At 41.2% G+C, this 19682-nt stretch overlaps 1 protein-coding gene across 1 annotated transcript; it reads right to left on the bottom strand.

Annotated features, from left to right (window-relative positions):
* Positions 1-4197: 4197 nt before the first annotated feature.
* Positions 4198-10997, bottom strand: P2ry4 (pyrimidinergic receptor P2Y4). Its single transcript, XM_058586276.1, has one exon. It carries the CDS (start codon positions 10935-10937, stop codon positions 9789-9791), a length of 1149 nt encoding a protein of 382 aa, XP_058442259.1. The 5' UTR covers positions 10938-10997; the 3' UTR covers positions 4198-9788.
* Positions 10998-19682: the final 8685 nt, after the last annotated feature.

Here is a 19682-nt window from a genome sequence, read left to right as displayed (position 1 = left end):
ATTTTAAGGACAGTACAGAGAATTTCCATGTGCCTCACAATTTCCCCCATCTTTAACATATTACATTTTTATGATGTATTTGTTTCACTTAAAGATCCAATATTGATACATTATGAACTATTCCTTTATTCAGGCTCACTTTTATGGATCCAGGATCCCATCCAGGATACCACATTTCCTTTAGGTCTTATGTCTCCTTTGGCTCCTCTTGGCTGTAGTAATTTCTCAGACTTTCCTTGTTTTTTATGACCTTGACAATTTTTAAATTTTTTTTGTAGTTGTAGGTGAACAGCATGTCTTTATTTTATTTGTTTATTTTTATGTGGTGCTAAGAATCAAACCTAGTGTTTCACACATGCTAGGCAAGTGCTCTGTCACTGAGTTACAGTCCCAGCTCATGACCTTGACAATTTTAAAGAGTGCTGGTCAAGTACATTTGTAGAATGCCTTTCTTTTAGAATTTGGTTTTTATCACAATTAGACTATGGCTATGGGTTTTAGAAAGGAAGCCCACAGAAGTAAAGGGCCATTTTTACCACATCATAGCTGGGATACATACTATCAACATGATGCATCACTGCTGATGTTGACCTCGATCACAGGCTGCAGTAGTGTTTATTAGGTTTCTCCACTGTAAAGTCACTCTTTCTCCCTGCTTTCCATACTGTACTCTGGAAAGAAGTCTCTATGCAGAGTCCACTTTAAGGAATTGGCAGTTAGGCTCCCCTCTTTGAAGATAGAACATCTAATAAATTATTGGAAATTCTTTTGCACTGAAGATTTGCCTCCAGCAAGTTTTTTTTTTTTTTTTTTTTTTTTTTTTTTTTTTTTTGTGAGGCTAGTGCCATGCTCATGCCTGTGATCCCAGCAACTTGAGAGGCTGAGGCAGGAGGATCCCAAGTTTAAGAACAGCATCAGCAATTTGGCAAAAGTCTCAATAACTTAGTGAGACTCTGTCTAAAAAAATAAAAGTGCTAAAGAGGTGGCTTATTGGCAAAGCACTTCTGGGTTCAATCTCCAGCACCAAAAGAAAAGAAAGAAATATAAGGGAACAGGAAACATATGGTAACTCCTGCCCTTTGACTAAACGGTTTCAAGATAGCAGGTTCCCCTTGTTAGAGTAGTGTCCCCTAAAATACATCTTGGCATAGAATGTTCTTGGGAAATGTCTTGGGGGAAATGTTCTTTGGTCAATAAGTTTGGGGAATACTATATGCTGTGGTTCGGATATGGTTTTTCCCCTCCAAAATTCATGTTAATATTTGATTTCCAATGTATCAGTATTGAAAAGTGGTGGGATTTTTTTTTTTTTTTTTTTTGGTACCAGGGATTGAATTCAGGGGCACTTACCACTGAGCAACATCCCCAATTATATTTTGTATTTTATTTAGAGACAGGATCTCACTGAGTTGCTTAGTGCATCACTTTTGCTGAGACTGGTTTTGAACTCAAAATCCTCCTGTCTCAGCCTCCTGAGCTGCTGGGATTACAGGTGTGTGCCACAATGCCCAGCCAGGTGGTGGGATCTTTATAAAGTGTCAAGTGCATTAAAGAGGATTAATGCCTTTCTTACAGGAATGGGTTAATTCTAGAAGGCATTAGGTACCTTGAGAGCAGGTTGTTATTAAAGCAAACCTACCCCTTGTGTTTTGTCTCTTTCTCATGTCCCTGTTTCCCCTTTCATGTTCTGCTATGAGTTGAAAAAAGGAATAAGAACCTTGCCAGTGTCATACTCTTGGACTTCACAGACTCTGGAACCATGAACCAAAGTAAACCTCTTTCCTTTATAAGTTACCCAGTCTTTTGTGTTTGGTTATAGCAATAGAAGAGACTAAGTGTATATAACTCTCTCCTCTTAGAAATTAACAGTGAACATTAATCCTACAGTAAAGAAACATGCTTAACATTGTTAACCCAGTGCCTTAAAAACTTAGTAGCACCAATAACTATCCTGGAAAATATGTTTAGGGAAACATCACTAGAGAAGTGAATAAAGACAAAAACTTTCCAAATCAAACTAGCTTAAATCCTCAAAGAAAAAGAACAATGGCTAGCCTCCAGAAGGAGATCTAGCAAGATTAAGAGAGGATAAAAATAATGTTTTATTCATGTTGAAGATAGAGGGTATTAGTGTAGTAAAGGAATGGAAATCAGTGAGAAGTAACAAATTGAACAGGTGGTATCAGTCTGATGTCCCTGTGGGGACATCAATTGATTTTTTTCTTTTGAGTTTTTCAAGTACACATGGTTCCTCCTTCCCATGAGTAGATCCAAGAACATCATTGAGACCCCAAATTGTGGTACATAATTGGCAGTAATAATCAGCCATCCCCCAAGAAGTATTTCATTTACCTCTTTCTCTTGGATAGTTTCTACCACTTAATTATTGACATTTTAGCTCAAGGACGAATCATCTGTCTTCTTTCCACATAGTGACCCAAATACATAAGCTCTGATGACCAAATATACACCAGGGTGCCTGCTTCCTAGATAGACAGGCTCTTGGGTTGCACTCAGGTATTTTTGCACTTGATTTCATGACAAACCATATCCCAGCTCGTACTGGAGAAATATTGGCTCTGTAGGTTATAGCAAGTAACTCATTCTATGGGTTAGTCTAAAAATTTTGGAAAGATGTGGGAGCACATAGGAACTCAAAATGAAAAAGAAGTATAAGCGCACATAGACAGATCTTCATTACAAAAGCTATTGGAGGTTGGCTTCTTTAGTCAATGTCATGGCTAATATCTTTTGTATGCATCAATCCAAACTGGCAGGGAATCAAGTATTTTTTATTAAGTGTTTCTAAGTATCTTATCCTCTCAAAATTCTCATTTTGATATTCATGTTTACTTTCCTCATGTTTTCTTCCATTCAAATATTTGGTTTGAAAACCCAATTTTTATAAGTCCCTCTTTCTAATATTCTTCTCCCTTGGTAAAATGCCAGAGTCCTAATCTGTTTCCTCCCAAACCATTGCTATAGCCATCTCTAAGTGGTCAGTTGTCAGCCCTCCACTTCTCACAATCAAGGATTCATTTTTTTATCAGAACATTATGATTATACATGATAGTAGGAATCATTGTGACAAATGTAGACATGCATGTAACATAATTTGATCAAATCTGTTCCCCAGTACCTCCCCTTGTCCTCCTCCTTCTCCTTCCCCTAATACGCTTCCTCAATTCTGTCTTCCTTCTATTGTCATGAGGTCCCTTTTTTATTTCTTCCTCTCTAGTTTCCACATATGAGAGAAAACATATGATCCTTGACTTTCTGAGCCTGGTTTATTTCACTCAACATCATATTCTTCAGTTCCATCCATTTTACTGCAAATGATATAATTCCATTCTTCTTTATGGCTAAACAAAGCTCCATTGTGTATATACACCACATTATCTTTATCCATTCATTCATTGATGGATACCTAGGCTGGTTTCATAACTTGGTTATCATAAATTATACTGCTATAAACATGGATATGTATGTATTGCTATAATGCACTGGGTTTAATTCTTTTAGAAAAATACTAAGGAGTAGATTTCCATAGTGGCTGTTCTAATTTACAATCCCAAGGGATTCGTTCTTTGTTAGGATTTCAAATTATCACTTCTAAGCAACCAGATCCAAATCTAGAATTCTGGCTGCTCATTCAACTACATTAAATTTGAAAACAGTATAAAAGGGGTTTCCACACACAGGGACTGTGAGTGATAATTCTGCATTTATTGCTCTATTGACTCTTCCCCATAGTCCTGTCAGGCAGATATTCCTAATGCAAGATTATCAGTGAGGAAACTTAAGCTCAGAGAAATCAAATAACTTTGCCTAACCATCTGTGGATTGTAGGATGGAAAATATGAGAAAAATGAAAGTTCAGATATGCCACCTCTCCGCACCACCATCCAGGTTAGCCTTTACAAATTGGTCAGATAGTAAATAGCCCTTACAGTGGGATATAAGAGGTGCTGAATAGGACTAATTGCCTTCAAAACATCTTTCCAAAGCCTTCCTCAGTCCCACTGCTCCTAAAGTACCTCTAAGTCCTCAATTCCTTGAGTTTTCTGAAGCATTCTAAAGTGGAAATATACCCAGGAGAAACAACAATAAACTGAATTACTGACATGTAATCATTTCTAAAATATTTATCAAGCACCATTTATTAAGCAAATGGGATGATACAATAACAACCACTTAGATTTGCTTAGCTCTGCAGATTTGCAGAGCCTCGCCATAATTTATAGAAGTAATTAAGGTTAAGATTGTGATCTTCATTTTACAGATGATGAAATTGTGGCTCAGAGAATTTGAATGACTCACCCAAGGTGACATACTTGATTCCCACTTTGAGAATCAGGGCTTAAATTTAGGTCTTCTTATCTTCTGTCACATATGCTTTCCATTTCTATCACAGTCATTCAAGGAGTTTATAAGTGGGAACTCAAGACAAACATACATGAAGATTTAAATAACAAGATAACAGTATAAGTAATGCCAGAGGATGTTAAAAATGCCAAATAACTGATTCAGACAATAATTACAATAGGAATGACTGGGGAGGTCACCACTGGTAAGATTCTGCAGAGAGGAATTAAAAAATGAAGTGAAACTTAAGCCTGACCTTGGAAACTGGGTAGGAAAAGGACAGCTGGAGAAGAAAGTGATGGAATTCTAGTATGAGGAAAGGATAAAACAAGGTAAGGAGGTGAGAAAGTGCAAGATATGTATGGAGAGAGAAATAAAAGATTGAGTTTACTATAAATGAGGAGATTGCAGTGAGGGAGAATGAGGAATAAGATTGGAAAAAAAACTCTTGAAAATATTTTTTCCTTTTTTTAATTGCTTCTTTTTAGTTGTATATGACAATAGGATTCATTTTGTCATAATTATGGAATATATTTTGTTCTAATATAATTTGTTGGAATAAAATTTGTTCTAATTCAGTCCCCAGAATTTCCCCTTTCCTTCTCCTCCTCGCTCTCACTTTCCCTTCCCTCTCTATTCTACTAATTTTTCTGCTATTTACTTATAGTTTTTCTAAATTAGTGTCTTGTAGATGTACACGGTGGTGAGATGCACCATGGTATATTTATGTATGTACAAGGAAGTTAGGTCAGATTCATTCCACTGTCTTTCCTTATCCCATTTCTCCTCCCTTCCCTTCATTCCCCTTTGTCTACTCCATCGATCTTTAAGGATGTTGATAATAGGAAACTAAGAAATAGTTTTGAGTAAGAGAGTGAAATGCTGAAAATAGTGTTCAAGCAGATTGATCTGGCAATATATGTTGCATAGCATACATTTGTATAGAAAGAGACTGGAGATAAGGACCAGTTAGAAACCTATGACATTCAGTCAGGGAGAAGGAAATAAGAGCCAGTATCAGAAAGGTGGCACTGTAACCATAAAAGAAGGTCAACAGCAACAGGCAAACTAAAGAAAACAATGTCAGAATCTGGTGAGATAAGGACAGAGAAGAATGGGGGTTGCCTGGGAGTTTTTCTAGTTTAGGTGACTGGAAGAAAGAAGATGCTATGAGCAGAAATAAGCAAGACAGGTAGAACTGATTCAGGTAGTTTCATTCCTGATATCTTGGGTTAGAAGTAACAATGAAAGAAACAATGAAGTAACAATGAAGTAACAATGAAAGTGAAACTGCCCAGTGGGCCACTAAAGATGTAGAGGGGAATCTTGGGAGGAAGGTTGGGTTTAAAACTGAGTTGGCATGTTGGAATGAAAGGAGCCCTGGGAATCAAAAGATCTGGGGTCTAGTCTCTGCCCTGCCATTAACTTAGTAAGTCAGGGGCAAGTCATCTCCCTGATTCTGTTTCCGCAACTGGAAAGTAGGCCCTATGTGATCTCTGAGGCATTCTCAAGGCCTATGAGTGAACTGAATTTCATTCACCTACATATACTTTCTCCTCAAGAGAAAATCAACAATATGGTGGGGTTAAGGCATTAAAACATCCCCAAATGCACTGGGTATGGTGATATATATCATAATCCCAGTTAATCAGGAGGCTGAGGCAATAGGATCACAAGTTTTAGGCCAGCTTGGGCAGCTTAGTGAGACTTTGTTCCAAAATGGAAAAAAAACAAAAAAAGATCAGGGATATAACTCAGTGGTAAAGCATCCCTGGGTTCAATCCCCAGTACAAAAAAAAAATTCTATGACTCTGTGGCAGATTTCTATTCACTTAGGTACTAAAGGAGAAAGAGGTGCCAGCAAAGGAGATAGAGAGGAAGTAATCTGAGAAAGAAAAGCAGTAGGAAACAGACTCTAATTTGAAGGGCTAAAAGAAGAAACTAAAATTAAAATCACAATAAATGGGATAATATTCATATCAAATATGACAAAGGGTTAACCTGTATACTAAATAAAGACTGCATATAGATATAAGAATACCACTAAGATGTCAATTGTACAAGGATACAAATAGTAAACATAAGGGAAAGTGTTCAAGCCCATGAGTAATCAAAGAAATAAAAATCAACAAATTAATTTTAACCATCCAAAAAGATTTCTTATAAAGTCTGATGCTAGAGTTGCAAGGGAGCCACACTCATATATCATCATAATATTGAAAATTTGTGCAGTCGTTTTGAAAATCATGATCCATAAAAACAATCACACTCTTTGGAATGGTAATCCCACTCCTGGGAACTTGTCCTAGAGACAGAATGATGAAGAAGAAAAAAAAGCCACACACATTAAGATGTTCAAAGCATAGAAAATTTGAGTTACCTAAATGTCCCATAATAAAGGAATAGTCAAATAAAATATAATTTATAGAAGGAGATAATTTTATGTAGCCATTGAAATGATAAAATATGAAATATATACTAATAGGGAGATATTTATAATGAACAGTTTTTTTAAAAGAGAGAGAGAATTTTTTAATATTTATTTTTTTAGTTTTCAGCAGACACAACATCTTTGTTTTTTGTATGTGGTGCTGAGGATTGAACCCAGGCCGCACGCATGCCAGGCGAGCGTGCTACCATTTGAGCCACATCCCCAGCCCCAATGAACAGGTTCTAAAAGCATAATTTTAAGTGATATGTACATTAGGATTAGACTTCTATAATATATGCATATGTATTCAAACTGATAAAGTATGGAACATGGAAAAATGAAAATGATTGTCTAGGGTTTGAAAGTACAGGTGAATATCTTCTCTCAAAATTTAATATTGTTACAGTGAGAGTTTTAAGTGTTTTTTTTTTTTAATTTAAAAAAATTGTATACAGGACATGCAGGAGAGTCAAGTGAAGTATAGAGGTCAAAGAGGACAAAGGTAGAGAAAAGATCATTAAGGGTCTTGCTTAAGAGGTAATGTATATTCTTCTAAGTAGGAAGGAAACCAGATTCAGAAAACTAAGGAGTGATTTTGTGGTGCAGAAAGAGGCATTATGGTACTCTTTCTAGAAATGTGGCAGTGAGTCACATGCAGTGGCACACACCTGTAATTCAGCAACTCATGAGGCTGAGGCAGGAGGATCACCAAGTTCAAAGCCAGTCTGGGCAACTTAGTGAAATCCCATATCAAAAACAAAAAAGATCTGTGGATATAGCTTAGGTTTAGAGCACCCCTGGGGGTTCAATCCTCAATACCATAAAGAAAAGAAATGTAGTAAGGAAATGAATAAAGATGACTAGAGTGGTAGATAAAACAGATAGCAAGGAAAATATACTAATGGTATGCCTTTCCTTTTTGGAGGAGGTGGTTTTTAAAATGATATGAAATTATTGGTGGAAGAGACTGACAATGATAAAGAGGGATAAAGGAACATGAAAAGGATTCCCTTTTATTCTGGGACATCAGGGAAAGAAAGGGAGAAAGGCAAGGTGAATGTTGAAACAGTTATTGTGAATGAAGAAGGAAGAAGTTGAGGTGTTAGATCTTCTCAATTTTGCAAGAGAAGAGTAGAATGGAATTGACCTTGAGAAGGTAGAAAATACAAGTTGCTATGGAATATTTGCTAGAAATGCAGCAGGCTGAGAGGAATAAGGGCTTAAGAGAAGTTCCAGAACATGAAGTTTTAGTAGGTCAAACCAGCCTTTTACTCTCACTTCATCTGCAATTTCCTCCAATCCTAGAAAAGAGTTCAGTTCAAGGTGAAAATCAAGGTATTTAACTAAAGCTAGATTGCAAGGGGAGGCAGCTCTAAAGGAGCAGACCAACATAAAGTCCAGACAGTTAGTCTTGATTAAGCAAATAGGAGTTAAAGAGACTGAGGAAATTTAGGAGGCTGAATCAATTACAATAAAGAGACATCTTTACTGAGTGGGGCTGGTGGATAGGGTAGGTAATAGGCAAGGAGGTTGTGACTATAGGTGTAAAAGAAAGTGTTCAGATAAGCAACAGTCTAGGCATCAGCCATGAGACTGGAAGACTGGTAAGAAGTGGATAAGGCCAGTCCATTTACTCCTAATGGAAGGGATCCTGGGTATCAGGGTCTGTATACCTAAGGAGACAGAGGAGGCTCCTCAAAGAATGGAAAAGGGGAACAGAGGGCATTGAATCATTTTTTTTCCTACAGTCCAGCCCCTACTCTCTTAGAGAGGTAGGGGGAGATCCCTCAGAAGCCAATAACAATTTGGTATTGCTAGACAAGTAAGAGATCAGACACAGGTCAGCAAGGATGGATAAAAGAAAGGCAAAGCTGGGGTCTGACTCAGGAGACCAAATAAGCTAGAAGGTGATTTCAGAGGGAGGGTGCATGAAAAATGTGAGCTCACTCTTCTCACAAATGCCTACCCAGAAATTTATTTCCCAAGGCTAAGAGGTTAGCTTCCCAAGTTCCATAATCCCACCCAATCCTATAAACCTGTAAATGCTAAGACTGCACTTGGGGAGGGGAGGAGTGAGTGGGTGAGAAACTCTGAGGGGATCCATACCAGTCCCCGTGCCCGGCCCTGACCTCAAAGTCCTAAAGCCTGATCTGAAAGAATTGAGGGCAGATTTATCATTTGTCTGGGGCAGGAGCTAGAGAAAGCAGAGAGACAAAGTGAAGAACTGGCTCTGGATATCAAAGCCTGTCACTACCTCATCTTCTGTACAAACCTGCTCTGCCCCTTAGTGCTGGAATTTATAGATTCACATAGATGTGAAAGCTCCCCCTCTCTGTCTGAAACATCCATTCTCCCTTTCATTAAGTACAAGAGAGCTATCAAATACATTCTGAGCAAACAATATAAAGGAGATCCAATCCCCATTCCAGTTCCAAAGACTGTTATCAACTTGGGCCTTGCCCCTTGAGGTTCCTCAGGGTCCCTACCCCATGGCCGGGATCTACTTCATGACTACCTACCAGTTCAATAGTGCCAGGCCTCCTGCTGCATGTGGGGCCCTGGTATGCAGGCTGCCTGGGGTTGCACCCTATTTTGGCACCTTGGTAGGCAAGACCATCCTGTCTTCAAGGGGAAACCAGGAAGTGGGTGTGGTTGCTACACATGGCACATATGGCATCTGTGATATGCCAGTGTCCATACTTCCTGACTCTGGCTATCATCATGAGATAAATCAGGCCGATCTTTAAATTACCCCACCATCTCCACCCTCTAGTTGAAGGCTCTAGTCTGGCTGGAGAAATGCATGCTGTGGGAGGACATGGGGAAAAAAGATCTGGGGAAGCCTTGCAAAATCAAGAAACAGGACCAATGAGCCCAGGAAGGGACAGAAATAAAGAAAAAGAAGTACAGGCAGAGGAGCAACTGCTACTATCTTTAGCTAAAAAGGAGAGGGCAATTGCAGCTCCTTATAAACTGTCATTTAGGGGTTCCCTCACCTCTGCCCTGCACTCACCCCCTTTTGTCTCACTTCCCAGCTTCCATTGTTACAATCACTCTGCTCTGAGGAGAGGGCAGCTGCTGTCCTGTGGGTGGATGCCCACCTGCAACTGCTATTCTCACGCAGAGATACCAGTGCCAAGGAGGAGGCAGCTCTGGGGGGCTGGGGTCTGCCACCACTACAGAGCTGCCAAAACTGGCGCCGATACTTGTCTCCAGTAAGCAGGTAGAGCACAGGATCTAGGCAGCTATTAGCACTGGCCAAGGGTCGAGTCACTTTGTAGACTACGTTGACAATGTTCAATACCTGGCAGTCAGCTTCAAACAGCCTTGCCAGGTAATAAATTGTACGAGTGATGTGGAAAGGCACAAAGCAGACTGTGAAGACCATCAGCACCACAGTGATGATGCGGAGAGAACGGAGACGAGAAGATGAGTGTGCAGCCCCAGGCAAGGGCCGATACAGGCGCCGGGCCATGAGCCCATAGCAAACCAAAGTGACCAGGCAGGGCAAGCCAAAGAGCAGCCCCATGACTGCTGAACTGAAATGAACATAGTGATCAAATTCCTCAGGTCGAGTGGTGTCATGGCACAGGATGGTGGTCCCCCTGATGCTAGTTGTGACAAAAAATAGGTTGGGCACGAGGCAGCCAGCTACCACCAACCAAACTGCCAGGCAGATGAGGCCTGCGAAACGAGGGTGGCCCCAACGTAGTGCCTGCAGTGGGTGGCAGATGCCCAGGTAGCGGTGCACACTGATGCAGGTAAGGAACAGCACACTGCAGTAGAGGTTCCAGTAGAAGAGAAAGCGGATGAACTTGCAAAACCCAGTGCCAAAAGGCCAGTGGTTGCGGGCTGCATAATAGTAGACGAGGGTGGGCAGCGACAGCACATACAAGGTGTCTGACAATGCCAAGTGGAACATGTAGGTGGCCGTTGCATCCCAGGGTCGTAGGCGGAAAAGGAAGAGCCAGAGGGTTGGGGCATTGAGGCCCAGGCCCAGCACAAAGACAACTGCATAGCTCACAGGTAGCAGAATGAACTTGAAGTCCTCATCAAACCAGCAATCCAGCTCCATCTCATCATCTCCAGGACCTGGGCTTGGGCCTAGAGATCTGAACAACGAGGACTCTGTTCTGGCCATGGCCCCCCTAGAGGTAGAGAGAGCAGAAATGAGAGTAGCTGTATTTCCTTGGTCTCCCAGTCCTGACCTGGGGGAAAAAAGGTAGAAAACAGATTGTGTACATGTAAGAATATGTAACAACAAATGCCATCATTATGTAAAACTAATGCACCAGTAAAAAAATGTGGAAATGGGGGAAAAAGCAGAGGATAGGGAGAATACTGGTTGAAGCACTGGGAAGAACTGGGGGGCATGCATCCAGCTGCAACTCAGACCAGTCCAGCCCCTCTGGGAGCTTTCATGGTCCATCCCAGGGAGTGGTGAGCAGCAGGCAGTGCAGGGACTCAGCTCAGTAGGGCAGTCAGTGGGCTTGGATTGTTCTTACTTTGCAACTGACTCTGTCTTACAGAGCTTGGCTAGCTGAAAAGGATGGAAGCCAACTAGTACTATCCAAAGTGGGAAGATGCCCAAGCCCAAATTGTCTCATAACTCATCATCACAGCTGTGTCCCAGTGAAGAGAGGCATCACTCCCCACAGTGGCTTTACCTCTCCTCTTGCCCTGGTTCCAGTTCTCTATATTCTCTTTGCCTCTGATACCTCTGCCCAACACCTGCCTGCAGCCCAAGAGCTCCATCGCCACCCTTGCACAAGAACTTTGGTAAATCTCCTACCTGTTCCCCTTGAAGTTGAGCCCAGCTGACTCTGTCACCCTTCCCCCTTGGTAGACAGAGGGCATATCCAAGGGGGTGGGGCTCAAGGTGGAGCCTGACTCTCCTCCTGTCCCATTCTGGAACATTGTCAGAGATAGAAAGGCCCTTAAAGATTTATCTAGTCCAACCCACTCAGCATACAGATTGGGAAACTGGGGCCCAACAAGATTACTATTTAACAGCTTTGAAATGATTGTGGGTGCGAGCACACAAGGAAATATCCAAGTTTGCAGATGAGAAAGAAGCCAGGCCACTAGAGATAACTAAATTACAGGAAGATCATATAAGTTTGTGGAAGTGAGTAGCAACATGGGACAAGAATTTTAACATGGGAACTGCAAGACAACAGGTTGAAAGATTTTAGAAAACTGAAACTACTGATATATATCTTAACTCCATATGAGTATAATTATACAAATGTTTGTATAGCCTTACTATGTCTGAGCACTGTTCTAAGGACTTCATACTTATTAATGACCTCACAGGCTCTCTGTTGTAGGTTCTATTACTGTCCCTACTTTGCAAGGGAGAAAACTAAGGTGTAGATAGTTTAAGAATTATGCTAATTAGTGGTAAAATCAAGATTTGAGCCTTTGGATGAGACTCTACTATCCATGACATAATTGCTATCCTTATTTGCCCCTCTAAGCTACTACTGGTCATGATCTGGGAGAGTATCAGCAAATTTTTACTGAGAGCTTTCTATGTGCCTGGTTCAGTTATAGACACTGGTAGTTCACTAGGAGAAAACAAAACAGACAATAACACCCAACTTAATGTGCTTACATGTTACTGGGGGGGGCAATAAAATTAAAACATAAAATATACAGATTGCAATCATCATTGTAGAGAAAAATAAAGGAGCGAGGGGCTATAGGAAAGGAAAAGAGGAAGAGAGAATTGCATTGCTGTTTTAAATATTGGAGTGACTTGAATAAACACCAGGTGCTGTGAGGAAGGTGAAATGTAGAAGATGAGGTCAGAGTTTGGCAGGGACTAGATCATGAAGGTCCTTGGAAGCCATTATTATAACTCTTTGTCTTTTACTGAGAGAATGGAAAACCATTAAGGGTTTAGAGGAGGAAATCGCTATGTCCTTGCTTACATGGTAGAAGGCTCACTGGCCAGCTCTATGTCAAGAATAGACAGCAGGGCTGGGGGCACAGGCAAGACCAGGCAAGAGGCTGTTGGCAATAGAGATGATGGTAACTCAGACCAGATCGGCAGAGGTGGTGAGAAGTGGTCAGATTCTGGATGCACTGTGAAAGTAGAGACAAGTTTTACTGATGAGGGGTGTGAGAGAAAAAAAAAAGAATGACAAATAACTCCAATGTTTCTGGCCTGAGCAATTGGAAGAATGGAAGTCCTCTTGACAGGTGTAGTAAGGCTGTGAGAAAAGCAATTTTGGAGAAAGAGGGGTAATTCATTTTTCATCTTTTAAGTTTGAGAGACCTATGGCACAGGTAAGAGGAAGTGGCAAGGAGGCAGTTCATGCCTCCCTATAGGTGCTAGCCAATAAATTTCCCTTACATACTCCACCCCTTCCTCCACAGTGCCTTATCACTCTTCATCACTCTCAGAGACCCTGGTCTGAATGCAGTGGAAAAGGCATAGAGAGAAGCCTAGATTATTGAGAGCCTAATGCCAAGGAACACTGAATTGTCAGCAGCTGTGGTTCTGGGGCTCCTGAAGCTAACTAAGGCTTCATTAAGTATGGTTGTCTCAGGCACCCTTGCAAACTGAGTCTGGAGAACTCTGAAGAAGAGGTGGGCAGTGATCTTGGGGAGGGGTGAGTAGGCTGGAGCAGAAGCCACTGTGAATGCAGCTGGAATGTAATGAAGACTCTGAACCTGATTCTCAGGTTCTAAGAATGTTGTCCAGCTGGATCCTCAGTGAGAGGAGGAGACAGGCCTGAAAAAGAGGCTCTAGAATCTGGATGGGGAAAACCTGGAGATCCTGCCCTGTGGCAGGGTAGCACATGGGATAAAATGTAGGAGTGATCCAGGTGAGGTGGCACATGCCTATAATCCCAGCAACTCACAAGGCTGAGGCAAGAGGATTGCATGTTTGAGGCTAGCCTCAGCAATTGACACTGCCTCAAAAGAAAATCCCCAAAGGCCTTGCATGTAGCTCAGTGGTAGAGTATCCCTGGGTTTCATCCCGACTACAAACAAACAAACAAACAAAAGTAGGAGTGGAAGAACAGTCATATCCTGAATTCTGGACAGCTAACTGCTGTGATACTGCATTAAAAGCTCAGGTTTTCGAGCTAGAAAGACTTGAGTTCAAATCCTTGTTCTGGCTGGGTGTAGTGGCACACAACTATAATTCCAGCAGCTTGGGAAGCTGAGGCAGGAGGACTGTGAGTTCAAAGCCAGCTTGAGCAATTTAGGGAGGCACTAAGCAACTCAGTGATGCCCTGTCTCTAAATAAAAATATTTTAAAAAGGGCTGGGGATGTGGCTCAGTGGTTGAGTATCCCTGGGTTCAATCTCTGGTACAAAAAAAAATCTTTGTTCTGCTTATTAGTTGTGTGACCATGAGCACTGCTTTGTAACTTAGTTTCTTCACCAGTGAATTGGGGATAATAATTTGAACCTTTTGGAGTTTTCAGAATATGAATTGGTTAATAGGTGTGGAAACACTTTGTAAGCCATAAAATGCCACAAATCCATAAGGCTTTTAAAATAGTATTTTGTTCCCAGGGTTGAATATGGCCTCTTCAGAGGAGATCAAGTCTGACTCAAGGCTTGGTGAACAGCCAAGAGGAAACACCAAACTAGAAAAGCCTCTGCCTGATCCAGCTTCCTGCTCCTACTTCTTTAGGCCTTCTTAGCTCTGCTACAGTTCCTTCACCTGATAGCTTTGTGAGTTTCTGCTTGTCCCTGGACACAGTTGCAGCAGCTGCTGCTGCTGCTGCCACCACTGCCGCCCAGTGGCTACTTTGGGAAAAGACCTCTCCCAATATTTCCCAACCGCCAGCCTGAGCTTCTACTGTCCTCACCTGAGGCAAAATGAATGCAGCGCTGCAGACCAGACTTGCTCTTTTCTCTGAAACTCTTCTTTGGCTTCTGCGACTTTGCATTATTCTGTTTCTCCTATTCCTCTGGATGTTCCGTCTGACTTCTTCCCTGGCTCTATTTTGCCATGCTTTCCCCAAATGTGGCCCTTCTCTTAAGGGGATTCTTCTCCTCTCCTCCCTTCCCTTTCACCACCTCTGTTCCCTCTCTCCCCGCCTTGGAGGATCCACTCTCATGATTTCAACTATCACTTAGATGTTATCAATAATTCTAATGATCAAGAGACTACAACATATAGATCTCTCTCTGATCAAAATTTCTCATCTTGGGGCTGGGGTTGTGGCTCAGTGGTAGAGCACTTGCCTAGTATGTGTGAGGCACTGAGTTCAATTCTCAGCACTGCATATAAATTAATTAATTAAATAAATTTCCATAAACAACTAAAACGTTTTTTAAAATTTCTCTTTCTCTCACATTCTTATATTTGATTTCTACAGAGATTATGGCACACATGCCTAGAACTATACTCATTTGTGTTTTGTTCATTTTCTCCCAACCTTCCCACCCCCACACTGTATCCCAAGCTCTTTGAAGACATATACCTTTTCTTACCTCTGTCTTTCTCAAAGTTTTCCAGGTGTTTTAGATATTTTCCAAATTATATGTGCTGTTGTCCAAAAACTGCCTTCCAGTTCAGAGTTAAGAAAATAGAAGCTGGGTGCTGTGCCACTTCCTGTAATCCTAGTGACTTGAGAGGCTGATGCAGGAAGATCATAAGTTTAAGACTAGCCTCAGCATCTTAGTGAGACCCTGTATCAAGATAAAATTTGTTGGAGAGAGAGAGAGAGAGATATGAATGGGCGGGCTGGGGATATGGCTCAGTGATAGAGTGCCCATGGGTCCAATTCCCAGTGCCACCTATTATAGTTTAGATATGTGGTGTCCTCCAAAAGCTCATGTGTGAGACAATGCCAAGAATGTTCAGAGGTGAAATGATTAGTTTATGAGAGGTATAACCTAATCAATGGCTGAGTCCACTGATATGGATTAACTGGGAGATAGGTTGTGGCTGGAGGAAGTAGGTCACTGGGGATCTGCCTTTAGAGTATATATTTTGTCCCTGATGAGCAGACCTCTCTCTACTTCCTGTTCCATGTCCTGAGATGCTTTCCTTTGCCATAATCTTCTGCAATGATGTTCTGCCACACCTTGAGCCCAGAGGTCTGGAGTCAGGCATCTATGGACTGAGACCTCTGAAACCGTGAGCCCCAAATAAACTTTCCCTCCTCTATGTTGTTCTTGTTAGGTCTTTTAATCATTGTGACAAAAAAAAAAAAAAGCTAACTAAAACACTGCCTAAATAAATAAATAACAAGAAAATAGGTACCCTGCACATAATTCAATAAATATCTGCTGGATGAATGAATGACTGTAGTTTGTTGAGTTGAATAGTTTCTACATCTATAATCTAAGATTCATATATGTTGTGTGCTCCAGTATATGTCGACTTGGGTGTTTGACATCCATTCCACTGATGTCTGGAATTTAGTATGTAGGACAAGTTTATTATAGTCTTTCCTTTGACAGAGAGAAATAAATGTGTGGATACCATTACTACAGATACTCTTCCATTCTACTATTACTCCAATGTTTTTTTCCTTATAGTACTATCCCTCTTGGTCCCTCATATATCCATAAATGTCTTGATGACAACAGTTTGTCTGGAATGCATGTTATTTTACTTGGAAACCAAAGAAGGAAAGCGGGGAAAGACACATTTTCTAGCTCTTTCTCTAAGGTAACCTGCTGAGAGTATAAAACAAGATAGTCATTCAACCTTGATGGAAAAAAAGCAGTAATCTGAGGAAAAAAGGAATAAAGAAGGGGAGGTAAGTAATACACTGGGAAGAAATGCAGGCTTTGGAGTCAGACAATCCTAGGGTTGAATTCTGGCTCCCTTACCTACGAGCTGTGTGACTGTGAACAAGTCTTCCTGAACCTCCATTCCTTGTAGCAGAATGAGTATACTAGTAACTAGGTTGTTGCAAGGAGAAAATAAGGCAAGGCATTCCAGCACAGTGCCATGCAATTATCATTCTTGCCATTGTTAATAGGAATTAAAATATAGGTGGAGCTGGGGGCAACAGGAGCACACCTGTAATCCCAGGGACTCAGGAGACTGAGGCAGAAGAATCTCAAGTTCAAGGCTAGCCTTGGCAACTTAGCAAAATCCTGTCTCAATATAAAAAATTTTTTAAAAAGGGGGCTGGGGGTGTAGCTCAGTGGTAGCGTGCAACTGTGTTCAATCTCCAGTATTTTTAAAATGTGTGTGTATGTGTAGGTTGTGAGAGGCTTACCCCAGTTGAAAAACTAAGGAAACCTGCTGAGAGTATGGAACAAGATAGTCACTCAATCTTGATGGAAAAAAGCAGTAATCTGAGCAACCCTGGATAATCCAAACTGACTAATAAAATCATGGGAAACTGGCTGATGCCAAACAATTGTACCTAAGTTAGCTTTGTCCATTTGTCTCCTCTGTAGTGTGCCCTTTTGTCTTTCTAAATGTCTGTTCTATATCCTGCAAGACTGTTAACAACCTTAGAAGAGAGACACAACCACTTTGATCAGCAACTAGGACAGTGCAGGAAATTTCTGTTTCTACCACTTGCTCCATCTATTTCCTTTCCATCCTCCTCAACTGAGCTAATACCCTTGTCCACATCCCACTTGAATCTGTTGGCTTGCTTTCAGTTGAAATAACAGAAAACTCCAACTCAGCTGACTTTTAAAAAAGGAAATGTATTATCTTGCACGTAAGTCCAGGAGTGTGGCTTTGGAGTTAGCTAATTCAGCAGTTCGACAATGTCATAAAAAAAAAAAAAATCCTGATTCTTTCCATCTTTCTGATCTATAACCCTTAGCATGTTGTTCAGTAATTCCCATGGTCACAACATGGGCATTGCAATTCAAGCATTGTATCAAAACTTGGCAATATTCATAAAGAAGAGAGGAAGGCCTCTCTTCCTGTGTTTATTTTTAGCATTCAGAAAACCTTTTCAGAATCTTGCCAGCATACTTCCCCTCACATCTCCGTGGGCTGAATTTCATCATGCCTATAAGTAAACCAGTCACTGTCAAGGGGATGAAACAACCATGGCTGACATAAGGAGCGCACAGGAGGAGAGCGGAGTACCTTAAAATTGGGGATTCCGCTCACCAAGAGAATGGGAGAAATGGCTATTGAGTTGGTAAACAATCATGTGTGTTAAGACCCTTACTTATTTCAGCGTGCATAGTGAGGGTGGGTAAGGATCACAAAATTTCTCCCACCAATCTCTCCTAGGGAAGGGAAACTCCATAATTAGAGGTGTATTCCTTTGCCTTTTTACCCTTGCATCCTTGTAAAATCCAAGTGCTTCTGGTCAGAATGAAATTATAGTAATAGTTCTCTTTGAGAAATTACTAACTGAAAAGGAGCACATGAGAACTTTGGGGGAGATGGAACTGTTCAATATCTTCATCTGGGTGGTGGTCACATGTGGTTTCTTATGGATGTTGTAACAAATTAACACAAACTTGGCTGCTTAAAATATACACACTTATTCTCTTGCAGTTTCAAGAAGGCAGGGGTCTGAAATCAGTACCGATGGGCCAGAATTAAGGTATCATCAGGTCTGCTCCTAAAGTGCAACAGTCACATTGTGGCCATGAGAGACTACAGGGGCGACTCTATTTCCTTGCCTTTTCAGCCTCTAGAGTAGTATTCCTTGCCTATGACCCCTTTTCTCCACCCTCAAAGCCAACAGTGGAGCAATTGCTTCAGTCTTCATATTGTCTTCTGTCTCTGTCGTCAGATCTCCCTCTGCCTCTTTTTCATAATGAGACTTGTGATTACATTTAGGGCTCACCTTGATAAACCAGAATAATCTGCCCATTTTGAGACCCTAATTTAATCCCATCTATAGAGTCCTTTTTTTCATATAAGGTAACATTTATAGGTTCCAGGAATTCGGATCTGATATCTTTGGGGGCTATTTTTCAGCCTGCCAAGTAAGTTAAATTTCATTGAGATGCATTTATGATTTTTGTATTTTACTATCTGGAAAGTATGCCTTAGTAAAGAAATTCTCAGTCTCCTAGAAAAGAAATAATGACAAGTTCCATCATAATAATGAGTTACAGACTAGCACATCTGTTTTCTTTTTACTGAGGGACAATGGACCTGAGTGGAAAGAGGGGATAAATAGGTCTGGTGGTGCATACCTGTAATCCCAGCAGCCCAGGAGGCTTTCAAAGTCAGTGTGAGCAACTCAGCAAGACCCTAGACAACTTAATGAAACCCTATTTCAAAATAAAAAGTTAAAAAAAAAAGGCTGGGGAGATGGCTCAGTGGTTCATCACCCCTGGGCTCATTTCCTGTACAAAACAAACAAACAAATAAATAAGAGAAAGGAGCCTCAAGTGTGGGTCTGATGATTAGTCCAAAAGTAAATTCATTCTGATTTTTCACCTTCCCACAGTCACTAGTCTTGCCAAGTACCTGAATCTTTCCCATATGTCCAGTATTATATTCTCTCCCACTATGGTCCCTGAAGAATCTGGGCTTCCAACTGTATTAGGAAATCCCCAAGAAAGAGAGAGTTCTAGCAACTAAATTATAAGGCTCTGAGGTGCACATTGGCCAGAAATGGCAGGGGCTAACCCAGTTAATCATGAAAAGGGAATACAGGACTGCTGTCCAGGGCCTTAAGTAAGGAGCAAGAATTAAGAGAAGGTCTTGTCCAGTCCTCTAAGCCACAGCCATAGCCACCTCTGAGGAGTGGACACCCCATTCAGGGGTTGAGGGCTGTGTCTATGGATAAGTACTAAAGATCAGCCAGTTCTAAGGGGAGGGAGAGTAGGGTCAGGGTCCCCCATAACTTAGAAGTTATGTCTACATTCTCCATGTCTGCACAACAGGGCCTTGAGCCCTATGGAAGGACAGTCAAGAAAGGAAGATTACTTTGTTGTTGCCATTATGGCAGCTGCAGGGACAA

Source organism: Marmota monax, unplaced genomic scaffold, assembly GCF_021218885.2.
Source record: "Marmota monax isolate L192 unplaced genomic scaffold, Marmota_monax_Labrador192_F-V1.1 WCK01_AAM20220418_F8-fsc00284, whole genome shotgun sequence".
Lineage (NCBI taxonomy): Eukaryota > Metazoa > Chordata > Mammalia > Rodentia > Sciuridae > Marmota > Marmota monax.
The sequence above is the reverse complement of the archived record's forward strand: the minus strand, read 5'-3'. Positions and strand labels throughout refer to the sequence as shown.